This window comes from Rhineura floridana, chromosome 11 (assembly GCF_030035675.1).
Source record: "Rhineura floridana isolate rRhiFlo1 chromosome 11, rRhiFlo1.hap2, whole genome shotgun sequence".
NCBI classification, from domain to species: Eukaryota; Metazoa; Chordata; class Lepidosauria; order Squamata; family Rhineuridae; genus Rhineura; species Rhineura floridana.
In genome coordinates, this window is record NC_084490.1 from 4787978 (window position 1) to 4803055 (window position 15078).

General features: G+C 45.5%; 2 protein-coding genes and 1 pseudogene across 3 annotated transcripts in view; 2 read left to right on the top strand and 1 right to left on the bottom strand.

The window, feature by feature from the left end:
* The first annotated feature begins 3825 nt into the window (after positions 1–3825).
* Positions 3826–9883, top strand: MDP1 (magnesium dependent phosphatase 1). Of its 2 annotated transcripts, none has more exons than XM_061592148.1 (6): positions 3826–4138; positions 5249–5309; positions 6974–7084; positions 7337–7444; positions 8367–8452; positions 9345–9883. In XM_061592148.1, exons 1-6 carry the CDS (start codon positions 4102–4104, stop codon positions 9422–9424), a joined length of 483 nt encoding a protein of 160 aa, XP_061448132.1. In that variant the 5' UTR covers positions 3826–4101; the 3' UTR covers positions 9425–9883. The 2 variants fall into 2 exon arrangements, with proteins under 2 accessions (XP_061448132.1, XP_061448133.1); XM_061592149.1 differs by lacking the exon at positions 3826–4138 and adding an exon at positions 4259–4437.
* Positions 6482–6600, bottom strand: LOC133368162 (5S ribosomal RNA; annotated as a pseudogene).
* Positions 9884–11566: 1683 nt separating the features above from the next.
* The window catches only part of TM9SF1 (transmembrane 9 superfamily member 1), a 44169-nt gene continuing 40657 nt past the window's right edge, over positions 11567–15078 (top strand). Inside the window, exons 1-2 of the mRNA XM_061590327.1 lie at positions 11567–11709; positions 12494–12643. Of these exons, the coding sequence (XP_061446311.1) occupies positions 11679–11709; positions 12494–12643 (181 nt within the window). The 5' untranslated portion in view covers positions 11567–11678. The remainder of the gene's footprint in view (positions 11710–12493; positions 12644–15078) is intronic.

The window sequence follows — 15078 nt, forward strand, 5'->3', positions numbered from 1 at the left end:
GAAGCCATGACAGTTATGTGAGTACAAAGCTGATAGTGTGTGAAGCTCCAAACATAATTTCCTATTAAGGGATATTTGGTGTGTGAAAGTTTGCCCTGTTTGAATTGACTCCAGGTAAGCTGGCCTGCTGATCCTACAGTGCATAGTTAATTTATTTTGCGTAGACCCGGGGGAAGCCAGAGCAGTGGTCTGCACATGTTGGACTACAGCTCCCATCATTCCTGACCATTGGCTGTGCCGACTGAGACGATGGGAGTTGTTGTCTAACAGCTAGAGGGTACCACGTTGGCTATCCCTGGCACAGAGTATCACAAGCCGCACCTTGTTTCATCAGCGAATTTCGTTGTGGCTCACTCGGGTATGGCTTCAGTCATGGGGAAGGAGCTTTCAGGAGAGGTAGCCTGTTTTCTCAGGATGGGGCTAGCTTGAGTTACTGCCTGATCCAGCACATTCTCATATGCACCTGCCCTGGCCTCCTTCCTCTCCATAGTCTGCAGTCTAAAGACCATTCAATGTGGACCTCTTCTTAAATGTTTACATTATCTCCAGCCAACCTGGATGCAGCAAAGTTATTTACTTAGGTAATTTATAGGGTGTATTTCAAATAAAATTATCTTAAGCTGGGGTTCCCAAACTTCCCGCCCCCCTACAGACCACTTGAAACTTGCTGAGGATCTTGGCAGACCACTTAATCGTTTTTCTGGCTGCTGTAGCAATTGTAATGTGCCGTGGAAATGGCTGTATGATTTTTAATTGTATTTTTATTGATGCTTATTATAGTATTTTGTTGTATTACATTAATGTATAGAATAGAATTCAAACTGTAATACAGTAAAGTACAACAAAAGAAGCAATTAAAATATAATTAACATGAATATGAATCTATAATACAAGGGATGTGCCGTCTCCTGTCTTCAGCCACAAATACACAGCTGCGCCATGGGCCACCTCACTGAAGCTCATGGACTACTGTTTGGGAACCCCTGTCTCCAGTGGTTGACACCATCCTAAAAATACCACAAAAGTCAAATGCAAAAAGTACAATAAAAATCCCACTTTTTAGAGTAGCACAGATTAGCTATTAGATAAGAAGCCTTCTTAAACATCAAGATAAACTAAAACAGCTACTGTGGGGGACCATAACTTATTGGCAGATTCCAAATACATTAGAGATAACCAGCCTCACCCACTAAAGATGTAAGCCTGTGTTTATAGGTAGCAGCACGGCTTTCACGTCTGCTATCAAATGCATTAGTGATGTCTGATAAAGGTTAACATACCTAGCCTGGCTCCTAAGTTTATGAAGGCTTTCTAGGACTGACATCAAGAGGTGACCATTGGGGAGAAGCGTGCATAAGGTCCCAGATGCACAAAGGATGCTTAGCCATTTGAAGAAATGGTCTATAATAAAGTTTTTTTTTTAATTGTAATTCTGTTTATAACTGTTGTAATATACAAGAAAAACAATAGCAACTAATAACTGGATTTAAAACTACAAAAATCCATACCATCCATTCTGTTGTACACCGCCCTGAGAGCTTGTCGCTAAAGGGTGGTCTAAAAGTACAATAAATAAATAATAAAAAGACCATAATCAGAATGCATTTAAGTATCACAAAATTCCAAGTAAATAGCACAGACCCATCTTGTACCTTGTTACACCAATAAATTAGACCCCCCATGTTTCCACAAAAAGATGATCCAATTGTCTACCTTCTCTGACTCTTGCTGTGTGTAAGCTTAACCATACCTACAAACTGTATTGATCTATTTTTTCAGTGTTGCAGGAACAAATTGTCTATAAAGTTTTAAGAGCCAGATTTATGGGTCACAATCCAGTACTGTGTTGAGAGACACTGTGAGAGTTGGACTGGGGAGACCCAGGTTCTAATCCTGTCTGGGGCATGGAGCTCACTCACGTACTCAGCCTAGCCTACCTCACAAGGTTGTTGAGATGATAAAAGGCAACAAGGACCACATACACCACTTTGAGCTTTTTGGAAGAAAGATGGGAGATGAATGTCACAACTCATAGCAAATAAAGCTTCTATATTGTTCATAGGTCAGATCAGGTAGGTGGGTATGAGACAGGGCCTTCTTGGTGGTAGTTCTGTGATTGTGGAACTCCCATCTGACAGATGGAGATATCCCTGGCTCCCTGTTTTTCACAATGCTGAAGTGTTTCTCTATTTTGCTCAAGACTTGGTATATTCCAGCTGCTTTTTAATCAAATCTGTTTATGCTTTTTTTAAAAATACCACTGCTGCTGTTTTATCACATCAGTTAAAATGACAAACCATGACAATGCAGCAGTTACAATTATTTTAAAAGAGAAAAAAATAGATCTTATTAAAAGGCAGCTGGAATATACAAAGTCTTGAGCAAAGTATCTACAAGGTGTTAGGTCCAAACCCAACACGCAAGTCGCCCTGTCAACCCCAACTCGCTTGTTACACCCGGGAAGAGTGCGGAGTTGAGTGCAAATGAACCCACTATCAGAGATCAAGTAACACGAGACAAAAACCTTTGCAAAGGGGACCCAATACTTACAAGCCGAAGCAGGCCAGCATGGGAACCTCGTTTATTGATGTTCAAGAGTTTATATAGGCTTACCCCGAAGTTTACAATATCGGGTTCACGTCATAAAATACAAAAGAAGCAATCGCTAACTGTCATAGCTTTGGGGCATATGTAAGGAGGTAAAGGGGTACAGGGGGAAGGACAAAGTGGAAACATCAAGACTATCTCTTAGACTCTATGTCTGCATATTTCGCATGTCCTTGAGATAAGCACTATGCAGGAGCAGACAAAGGCAACTATTGAGGGGAGGCCCAGCTGCAACCGGGCGCCCCCTAAACTGGAGACAGACACGATATTACTTTGCTTACATATCAAAGGAATTTTACAAGTCAAGGTTTGTGGGACATTGGAACAGTGTTTGACATTCCTATGCAAGGCACATTAGTAACAATAAGCAAGGCCATAAACATAAATGTGATACAGAAATGCATAGTAGGGAAGTTTCCAGCTTAAACCGGCTTTTATTATGCGAGCCACTGGAATGTAGGTAAGGGTCAGGTCACCAGGAAATAAACCGACGTTTTATATCAGAAGCCAAATAAAGGCCTACTTTGGTTCTATTTCCCATAAAGCCCAAGCTGGTTTAGTAGGAGAAGTGAACTATAGTATCACAAGCACTGGGGATTTCAATTCAACCACAACAAAGGCAAAATAAACTCTTCAGCATCTTGAAAAACTGAGCCTGGCAAATACATCATCATTTTAATCACTTTTTTGTTCTATTTGCGCTTCTTACTTCTTGTGAGCCACTTTAATATTTTAAAAGAAAAATGGGATATATACATCTAAACTAACCCTTGAATATTTTTGCTTTCATGTTTAAGTTGCAATACTAAACATGTTTGCTAATGAATAAGCCAATTGCATTAAGTGGAATTTACCTTTGAGCAAAGTTGGGTGTGTTCTTGTTCCTTGTTTAATGGTGTGCATGATTTTCCTTTTGTGTAACTTAATTGATTTTTGTTTGGGGGGGTGTTTTTAATCCCTTAGATATTTTGCTATCCCTCTTTAACCCCAACAGAAAGGCAAGTATACTTTTATTTCAAGAGTGCACAAATTACAATTTTCCCAGCAACAGCAATTATCTAAACTGAGATACAGACCAGACTTTTTTTAAAAAATGAAAAAAGGCCTGCTGGGTTGGCACTATCCTCCCTGGGACAGAAAGAGTTAACCGGGCAGCCCTGGAACTGTCTGGCAAAGACCGTGCTTCTCCAGAGCTGCAGCACGCGGTCCATCCAGGCAGCAGTAAGCAAGTGAAAAATAAAAGAGCGCTGCTTGTCCCTGGAGGACCACATTACACAGCTCCAGTGACTACTATCAGGAAGAAATTGGGGACCTGATTTGGAGCCCCACCAGCACCGGATTGCCTCCTTTTAAGAAATCTCTCTTCTTCCTGATTCATAGGGTCGCCGTAAGTCGTAATCGACTTGAAGTCACATAACAACAACAAACTTCTTCCTAGGAAGCGGCCCCCGCTTGTCTCTTCCTTTTCTGATTTTGTTTCCTTGAGTAGACAAGATGTGCAAAAGGCCATCGCTGGTGGTGTTTGACCTGGGTAAGTGATTTGGCTCCAAGCGCTTTCCCTGTTTTGCTTCTCGGTCATGCAAAGCTGTGATCCCGTGTGCACGCACGCTCATTCGGCGAGGAAAGGCTGTCGTCCTGTACACACACTTACTTGAGAGTAAGGCCCCTTGAACTCTGCGGGAACTTCTGAATCAAGATGCGTCGGATTGTGCTGGAAGGCCCACTGAATTTTAGGGGGTTAATTCCAAGTAAATATTCACAGGCTTCAGCTTTGTGGCGCCCTTGGGGCTTGCCAAAATGGATGAGAAGGGCAGGTCTTCATGAACAGAGGTACTGATGCCGGCTTCTCTCTCCCTCACAAACCGGAGTGCAATCCGGAAGAGTTGCAGACCGGGCCAGCTGTTTCCAGGGTGTGTGTGGGAGGGGGATTTTCTAAGCTTATGCCGACAGGAATGGAGGAAATTCCCTCTTTCTAACTCCCCAAAAACTCCAAGATCCCATGGACAGACTCGGGGGGGGGCAACATTGCCCTTTCCGCTTTTAACACCTTCATCCCAGGTAGGAGTTCAACAGGTGCAGTTTTCCCATGTTGTGTCTATTAGATGTGTTATTAGTTACATTCCCTCCTGTTAGGGACTATTAAGGGGTGGAAAACTCAACAGTCCAAATGTGGTCCTCCAGGCTTTTCTGTTTAGCCCCTGAGGCTCTTGTTCAGGCCAGACATCCTCCCCGTCTCTGGCCCTTATTGCTCCTGCTTCATGCCGTCCTTGAGTGTTTTTGCCTGGCTGTACTGTGTCCCAGAATTCTGATCATGCCTCTTTCTTCCTGGATGGAGGAGAGAGAAAGAGAGTGTGCAGAAACTAGACAACTGTACAAATCTAAAATGTGCATGCATTGCTCTGCCCACCTCTGACAGTATGGCCCCCAGATGATTGTCCAGAAAGGAATGTGGCCCTTGGGCTGGAAAAGCCTTCCCGCCTGTGGCATGGATTCTGCCTTCACCAGTTGAAATCTGTGTGGTCAAATGAGATGACTTTGAAAGGGTGGGAATAACAGAAGCAGGGGTGAGGAGCAGGATGATTTGAGGTTTAAGATGGGCGCAGGGGATTCAAGGTCAGTTTGATCTCTGTCTATCTTGCAGATTACACCCTGTGGCCCTTTTGGGTCAACACCCATGTGGATCCCCCCTTCCAGAAAAGCAGGTGAGATACTAAGGGTGAGGAGTATGTATAAGACTACCTACTCCTCCAGACTGGGGGGTGGTTGTTTTTGTGTGTGTATGTGTGCATTCTGTTAACATGTCATTGATGCAGTTGTAGGGCATTTGTGGCACATTTACACTGGACTGACCACACCTCGTTTGGCTTTATTCATTGATCTGCTTTGCTTCCCCCCAACAATACTACTGGATTATTGCTGTCTGGAGGGACACTCTTGCGCTATAGGTCTACTAGAGTGGAACTAAAAAAAATAGACCAGGAATTTTATGGTAGGAAAAGTTACAGGATGTCAGCAGGAAGCTGCGGGACATGTGCCAGTTTGGAAACAAAGCTGTATGTCCACTCCGAAACTTTAGCAGGCACAAACACCATCGAAAGCGGGATTGCATACAACTGCCCAAATACCACATGAGCACAAATCGTCATGAATGCACATTAAAAAGGACATCTGCAGAGGCCCTTATTTTTTTATTTTATTTGGTATGGTCCTCAAGAGAAACTGGGGCCTCATCTTGATTAAAGATCCTCCAGTTTGTGCTTCAGACCTGAAAACATAACCTTTCTCTGTTGTGTGGAAGTAGTGTTAAGTTGGGAGTTCATGTTCCTCTTTTTGAGGGAAACATGTACAGATGTTCCATTTTCATACCTTTCTTCTAGAATGTTTCTAGTAATCAGAGTGTCTTACCGTGCGGGTGTATGAGTGCCAGCTCTCTGGGTGGCACGGAAGGTGCTTTTGAAGTCCCCTAACTTTGAAGAAGGGTCGCCAAATGTTTCTGGTCCAGATTCTTTCAGCAATCAGCTAATAAATGTGAATGATTTATTAAATCCTACACTAATGCACTATGATTGCATCAATGGTTTTTGCAAAATATACTCACACACACACAAAAACTCATCCCCAAAACACCAGTGTGGAAGGGCCCCAGAGGAAAAGTAATGTCCTCTGTTAAAGTCAAGAGCACAGTTCCTGTTTCTGAAAGCAGAGCAGGTTTTAATACATAGGGTTATAGAGTTGTTATTATTATTATTTTGTTTGTTGTTATATGCCTTCAAGTCGGTTATGACTTACCGGGACCCTATGAATCTTTTGGATATATTCGTAGGATATTCGTGGTAAGAGGTATTCAGAGGTGGTTGACCATTGCCTTCCTCTAAGCCTACGTTACCTGGTATTCCCAGGCGGTCTCCCATCCAAGCACTAACCAGGCCTGACCCTGCTTAGCTTCCAAGATCAGACGAAATCGGGCATGTTCAGGGTAGTACAGCCGTAGAATTGGACTGGACATCCCTTCAAATAGCAGACCGTCTTCTGTAATGCATGACACATGGACACCCTTGAGGAGAGGGGGACGAAGGAGACCAAAGTTGAGGAAGGAAAGGAAGGTGGAGGGTTGAATGTGGAAAAGAAGGGGGGTGAGAAGGGGAAGGTCAGCAGTGTCCATGGAGGGTAGGTTGGAGATGCTTGTTTCCTGTATAGAGGCTCTGTGACAAAAGCTGCTTGGCAGGCAGGAACACTACAGATGAAGCTTTCCTCTGTGTCCTGGGGAAAGCTATAGCTGATGGATTTCTGCCTGTCATGTTAAAGTCGCAGAGTCTTTCCCCGCCCCTTTTCCTCACCACTCAATTCTTGTCCATGTTCCTCCCAGCAATGGCGCAATACGAGACCGGAATGGGCAACCTGTGAATCTGTACCCCGAGGTGCCGTCTGTGCTGGAGACACTGCATGCCGAGGGGATCCCGATGGCGGCTGCTTCACAGTGAGTCTGGCTCCTGCACCCATCCATGCATGCCACAGACTGCCTCCATTTGTTCTGGGTTACTTAATCTGGATTAAATATCACCCCCTTTATTCCACACTCATAATTCCTGGCATGGATTAAAACCCTCAGTGTCCATGTAAACGTGCGTTGGTAAACAGTGAGAGTATTAAAGTTCTGTTGTGTAACTAGTCCACCCCTCTACCCCCCCCCCGTCTCTCCCCCTCTGTTTCTCTCTCTCTCTCTTCCCAGGACAGATGAAGTATACGGGGCTAATCAGCTACTGGAGCTCTTTGGCTTGAACTGCTACATCCGCTATAAGGAGATCTACCCAGGCAGCAAAGTCACCCACTTCCAGAGGTAAGGGAAACCCTAATCCCCTTTCCCAGCCTGGTGCCCTCAGGAAGTTTCACTGGGGTTGATGGGAGTTGGAGTCCAAAATACCAGGAAGGCACCCCATTAGAGAACACAGCCCTAGTCAGTTCTACATCCGGGGGCCCTGTCTCCTGTCGAACTCTCTCAAATATGTCCTCCTGTCTTATCAGCTGTCTGGTTCTTTTTTGAGTTGCTATTATGATTGAGAATATGCCTCTACCTTTACTTGTAATAATATCATTCATGAATGAATGAATGATATCACTGCAAGGAAAGGTACAGGTATATTCTCAATCATAATAGCAATTCAAAATACATTAGTAATAAGTGTTAATAATAATTTTTATATATACATGGTTGTCTCATAACGCTAGAACTCGTGGACATCCCGTGAAGCTGAACGTTGGAAGATTCAGAACAGACAAAAGAAAGGACTTTCACACGCTCAGAGTTCAACTGTGGAATTTGCTCCCACGGGAGGCAGTGGTGGCCATCAACTTGGATGGCTTGAAAAGAGGATTAAACAAATACACGGAGAATGAGGCTATCGATGGCTGCTAGCCACGGTGGCTGAATGCTTCTGAATATGTTTCTTGGGGGACTGCAGGAGGAGGGAGTTGCTGTTGCGCTCAGGTCCTGCTTGTGGGCTTCCCATTTAGGCATCTGGTTGGTAACTAAGAACAGAATGCTGGACTAGATGAGCCATTGGCCTCATCCAGCAGGGCTCTTTTGATGTTCTTGATGATAGAATTCATCTCCCATGATTCCTGACCATTGGCCACGCTGACTAGGGCTGATGGGAGTTGGTAGATTCAGGACAACATCTGGAGGGTGCCATGTTGGGGAAGGCTGAGGTAAGGAAGTGCCAGAACGAGCTCTCATTCCTTCTCCATCTGCTCTTCCTCAGGTTGTCTCAACAGAGCGGGATTCCCCTTTCCCAGATGCTTTTCTTTGACGATGAAAGCCGCAACATTTGCGATGTCAGCAAATTAGGTACCCGGAGAAGCATGTCCACGTGTAACCTCTCACCCCTAGGCAGTGTGTGTGGGGGTCCATTAGGGCTAATGCAACGGTTGCCCCACCAATCTCAGTCTGCCCCCACCTGCCTGCTTTCTTGCAACCAGTCCAGAGGGCGGCATTGCCTGCTCCTCCTCCTCCGTCTCTCTGTTGCCCTTGTAGAACTCAGCAGGGAGGAGGATGGGGCTTAGGCTAGAATTAGCCATTGGCTATGGCTCTACCAGCTGTTGAGCCTCCCGCCTTCCACCCCAGCAGTCCTATTGGGCACCATCCACCTCCGCCCCGGGTCCTTTGAGGCCGGCTGTTGCTGTCGTTTTCTTTTTTCCTGTTCAAACAGGAGCACTACAAAATTTCTGTGCCCAAGATGATACTAAGCCAAATGGACCAGCAGTCTGACTCAGTCTGAGGCCGCTTCCTGTGAAGGGAAAGAAGCCAAGGATCCATTATTTGACTACTGCCTTATGTGGGGCTGCCCTTGTATCTGGTCAGGAAGCTGCACCTAAGTACACATTACAGTGGGCAGACTGCTGACAGGACCACTTCAGGCTCCCCACACGGCCCCTGAGGTTCAGTCGGCCTTTGCTAGGGACCGAGCCTCTAGTGTGGCAGGCCCTGCTCTGTGGAACTCCCTGCCGGTAGAGGTTCTATAGGAATCATTCCTGCCTTCTTTTAGACGGCTCCTAAAAACTGTGTTATTCAGACAGGCCTTTGAAATGTGACTATCTTTTTTTTACCATCTGGTATTTATGGAAGTTTTTTATTGTTACTGTAATTTTGTAGGGTGTCTACCATCTTTTGGTATTTTTACAAAAGTGCAGTTTATAAACATTTAAATAAGTAAACAACCTTCCCTCTTGCTTCCACATAGGAGTCACGTGTATCCTCGTCCCCAATGGCATGAATCTGTCCCTCCTAAACCAGGGCCTAGAAGCCTTCGCTCGCTCCTGAGTGTTGCCCGCGGCTGATGGATGCCATACTTCTCCTTCTCTCTCATCACGTGCGGAGCGTGCTGGAGAGTTTTGACCCTGTGCAATAAATCCTACACGTTTCCCTGCCGTGTACCTCTGTTACCTGTGGATGGCCGGCCTGACCTTGCCTTCTAGGCATCCCGCCACATTTCATTGCACTTCTGTTCCTAACATCTCATCCACTGAGCCTCAAGATGTAAAGCAAATTCAAGACAACAGCCAGCATGAACAGAGTCAAATTTCAGAACTCTTCTTTGGAGAAGGGCCCTAGCTCAGTGGAAGAGTATCTGTTGTGCACGCAGAAGGTCCCGGGTTCAAACCCTGGCATCTCCAGGTAGGGATGGAGAGACCTCACCTCTCTCTTAAACTCTAGATAGCTGCTGCCAGTCGCTGTAGATAATATTGAGCTAGATGGGCCAATATTCTGCTTTAATATAAGGGAGGTTCCTACGGGCACCCTTTGCCAGTCTGGCACCCTCCAGATGTTTTGGACTACAACTCTCATCAGCCCCAGCCAGTATTGGCTGGGGCTGATGGGAGTTGTAGTCCCAACATCTGGAGGGTGCCAGGTTGGCAAAGGGAGCCATGGGTTGCTGCTTTCTCACAGACTGAGGGGTGTAAAAGCACCTGAAACTGAACTTCTCTCTTGCTGTGTGAGAGTATTCCAGCAATCACTTTCACTTCTATTCACGGGAGGACAAATGCAGTTTTGCCTATTGCAGGGTTTTAACTAAGCTCTTTCTGTCAGGCAATGCAATGAATTTGTTGACAGGTAGCATAAGGCTATTTTTGTTTAAGGAAAAAAAGGAGATGTCTGGCGTCAAGTTGGCTAGGCTATCTGTGGGCCACCAGTGGTCTGCAAGCTTTATTCAGGTGGTCCGTGGCATGTCTGCGTTACATATAATGATTTTTAATTGTATTTTATTGCTTCTTTTATATCTCATGTGGTATTTGAATTCTATAGAATGCAAAATGTAATACAAGAAAAACACAATTAAGAACAGTGCGTTACAATTACTACAAGAAGCAGAAAAATCATTAAGCGGTACGCCAAGACCACTAGCAATTTTGAAGTGGTCTGTAAGGAAAAAGGGTTGGGAACCACGGGACTTAGCCATATCATTTTCTGCCTTCATAGCCATTAAGCATGGATGTGCAGGCTGTAGTATAGCTGCTGCTTGTATTTTGCACATGGGCAGAGACCTTTTTTGTCTTATTTCTCATGTTGGCCAAAACAAGTTTTTAAAAATCTAAGAATACAAAATCAATGTTAAAAGTTAACAGAATGTGTGTGTGGGGGGGCACTTTAATCATTCCCTCCACCTGCCCCCTGGGAGCATCTGCTGGCTTTGGTCTGTAACCATAGTGGAAGGCTACACCTGTGGAATATTTAAATCTCATGCAGCTATTTAAAAGTAGGTGCATTATGGGGGGAGGGGGCAAATGTGAGTAAAGACCTGTTAAAATATAGACAAAATAATTAATGTAGTTGCAGCCCCATAAAAATCAGGGATGGAGTAACGTAGATCTGGTCCCTGGATGTAATACAGGTGGGAAACTTTCCTAGGTCTACAGCCCCTTGGGGAAGGGATTTTTTAGGGCCTCGGCTCCTTTAAGACGGGGGGGGAGAAGAGAGTGAGGGGTGTCATATCATGTGATAGTCTCTACGCAGCTTTCGTGCGAGCTTCTGTCACATGCCCAGGTTTGGTCTAAAGATATGTTAATAACAGGAAACGATGCAATCTTCACTTCCGGATTCTTGTAGAATTCTCCATTTGCGGGGCAAGCTTGGTGGAACAATATAGGAATCAACGGGTTTTTTTAAATCCAATAAAAAACCCTGAATAGGATGAGAGGTTCACTTTTCGTTGCAGCTCTTCGAAGCCACCATGAGAAAACATTCAATCACTGGGTAGGACCCAGACTAAGCTAGTTGCACATAATTTCCAGTGGAATCAGTGGGACATGATTAATTTGTAGAAGTGAACTCTGAACTTCTGGGTAAGCAGACATAGGAGTTAAAACAATTGATTTTTGTGTAATTCCACCTGTCCCCGCACAATCTACTAAGTCGATTGGGAACCTGATGTCTTTTTAGAGAACCAAGTAGACTGGGAGTCCTTGGCTTAGTCTTTAGGTCCTTCCCTATTATCATGTGATCGAGGGGAGGGCAGGTTGGTCGGTGGGTGGGTGAAGCCGGAAGAGGAAAGCCAGTGCATTACCAACCAGGCGAGATGAGCGGCTTGGGGAAGCTCTTCGGGAAGGGTGAGCTCTACCTTTCTCTTTCCCACCCGGGGAGGCGTTGGTATCGCCCAATAGCCATAGAGGATCATGGAGAGTTGGGAGAAACCAAGTGTGCGGTGGGGAGGAGGAAGGAAAAGAAGCTAGCCTAGTGAAGGAAGAAAAACAAAGGGGGAAAACATATTAAATAAGGGGGAGGGATTTATTCCAAGCTTTTCTGGGTGGGTTGGTGGGTGGACTGTACCATATTTCCCAAAAAGGTGGGGATTAAGGGTTTTAACCATAATCTTCCCTACTGCCCAGCTTCCAGGGTGAAGGGCTGCAGTTTTTCTCCCATTTTGAAGGAGGGCTGTAGGGAGGGGAGGGGAAGTGTGGCTTCCGGGGGGAAAAAACCATAATTCACTTGGCTAGGTTTGGTGGGATAATTTCAGAGGCTGATAATTCCACCTTTACCAGAGTCTACTTCAGGGAGTGGTTCTAGTCCCTCCCGTTTTGATTTTACAACAGAATGGATCAGTGCTAGAGCTGGAGTATTTATTTATTATTACATTTGTTAGTTGCTCGTTACCCAAAGGTCTCTAATAACGCTTGTTATGGTGGGTGTGGGGAACCTTTGGCTCTCCAGATGTTGTTGGGACTCCATCTTCCATCCTCCCTGGCCATTGGCCATGCTTGCTTGGGGCTGATGGGAGATGTAGTTCAGCAACATCCGGAGGGCCAAAGGTTCCCTGCACCTCCTTTATGGGGTAGTCATGGTAATTTTGAGCTTTCCTTTCTCTTCCTCCACCCCCAACTGGCCCCTTAACAGGTAAGAAGGCCAAAGCCCCAACCCCACAAGAGGCAATCCAGAAATTGCGGGAGACTGAAGAGGTGCTGATCAAGAAGCAAGAATTCCTGGAGCAGAAGATTAGCCAGGAGCTTCAGTCGGCAAAGAAGCATGGGACAAAAAACAAGAGAGGTGAAGGGAACGATGGAGGCAGAAACAGGAAAAACAGATGGGGGGGGATTCAGGATGATGAGAAGAACAGCAAAAACTAAGTAGCTGGTCTGATGTTAGGAAATAAAACTGGAAATTTTCCTTAATTCTAAAGGAGCAGCTTTGACAGTATTTACGGTAGCCTTGGCCAACCTGGTGCCCTCTGACTATTTTGGACTGCCAACTCCCTTCAGCCCCAGCCAGTGGCTGGGGCTGATGGGAGTTGCCATCTAATATAGCTGGAGGGCACCAGGTTGGCTAAGGTTGATTTATGGGCTTGCTCAAGAAAAAAAAACCCAAACAGAACAATTCTAGAAGTCAGATCCACACCGAACATTTAAAGCACATCCAATGGGCATTTAAAGCACATTATTTCCCCCAAGGAATCCTGGGAATTGTAGTCTGTTCAGGGTGCTGGGAAATTTGGCACTCTGCAAGGGGAAAACCACAGTCCCCAGGATTCTTCGGAGGAAGTCAAGTGCATTGGATGTGCGTTAAATGTATGGTGTGGGTCTGCCCTCTGTTTAACATGGGGGTGGCTGGTGAGGAGCAGGCAAAATGCATGTAAATGTGCCCTTTTTTCTGAGAGAAGCCCTAGCTTTGTGGGACGGGAGGAAAGGCAATGCTCACTATCTCCTAGGAAAACAGGAGACCAAAGACACAGGAAAAGATTCTGGTTGGTCCAGCATCTTGCTTTCCACAGTGGTCAGCCAGTGGTCTCCTTGTGACATCAAGTGATGGATGGATGGGAAGCCCTGCCCACCAGCCAAACCTGACCCACGAACAGGCGGTGGGGGAGGAAAGAATCCAACCCCTGGGCAGTTCCCTACCCCTGGTCTATTTCCTCTGGACGTGTAGACTTTGAAGAGATCTCAAAGATCATCAAGATGGGACTCCAGCATCCCTGGCCTCGGTCAGTTCATCCTCTAATTGGATACCTCAAAGATCGCTCACGAGCTCTCCTGAGGCAGCCTGTCCTGTTTTCAAGCGGTTTGGACCATTAGGACATGTCGCCTCACATGTATCCGAAATCTGCCTCCTTGCCTTTCCCCCCATTGATTGCAGCCCTCCCCTCTCTCTCTTCTGCCTGACGACTCTTCCAGTATTTGAAGGCGGCTATCATGACATTCCTTAATCTTCTCTCCTTCAGAGTAGGAGGTTCATCCTCTCTTCTACATGGCCACGAATGAGCAATTCCTGGAATTGGGGACATATTCTTTTCTTTAGAGTAGAAGCTGCATCCTTCCTGTTCAGCACCCATGTGGTGTAATCCTCCTAGGAACGCAGGTGGTGTATTGAGTGCTTCCCCCTTGTCAAAGACTCGGCTACTTCTACAAAACATGATTATTAGAGGGGGTGGAGAATACTTTACACAAGCAGTGCACAGGCTCTTTCCTTTGACAAGCATCCATGATAATTTCTGATGATGGGCTGTGTTCTTTACCCTAGAAAAGCCTGGGCCATCCTGGTGTGCTCCAGGTGTTTGGGCTATGCTTAGTGAGAGCTATGCTTTGCCTCCACAGTTGGAGGCAACATGTTTCTCAAAACCAGTTGCTGGAAACCACAGGAGGGGGAGAGTGCTCTTGCGCGCAGGTCCTGTTTTTGGGCTTCCCATAGGCATCTGGCTGGCCAGGATGCTGGATTGGATGAGTCACTGGTCTGATCCAGCAACTCCAGTGGCCATGTGGTCCAAGAATAGCAGCCCAAATCACCTGAATAACTTTAAAGTTGACAACAAGGACATTGAACTTGTCAAGGATGATCAATACCTCGGCACGGTCATTAACTAAAATGGAGACAGTAGTGAAGAAATCAGAAGAAGGCTAGGACTGGGGAGGGCAGCTGTGAGAGAACTAGAAAAGGTCCTCAAATGCAAAGAAGTATCACTGAACACTAAAGTCAGGATAATTCAGACCATGGTATTCCTGATCTCTATGTAGGGATGTGAAAGTTGGACAGTGAAAAAAGCGGATAAGAGAAAAATCAACTCATTTGAAATGTAGTGTTGGAGGAGAGCTTTGTGGATACCATGGACCGCAAGAAAAACAAATAACTGAGGTTATCATACTTTGGACACATAATGAGAAGACATGATTCACTAGAAAAGGCAATAATGCTGGGAAAAACAGGAGCAGAAAAAGAGGAAGGCCAAACAAGAGATGGATGATTCCATAAAGGAAGCCACAGATCTGAACTTGCAAGATCTGAACAGGGTGGTTCACGACAGATGCTATTGGAGGTCACTGATTCATAGGGACGTATGCAAATATGCCCAATTTACATAATTGTATTCATGGGAGGGGCAAAGACCCAAGTCCTCCTCCCTAACCACTGCAAAACTTATTCACCTTCCCCTCTCTTCTGTAGGCACTGCTCATTCAAGCATATTTTTCGCAGCCTTAAGGGCTAGAAACTTG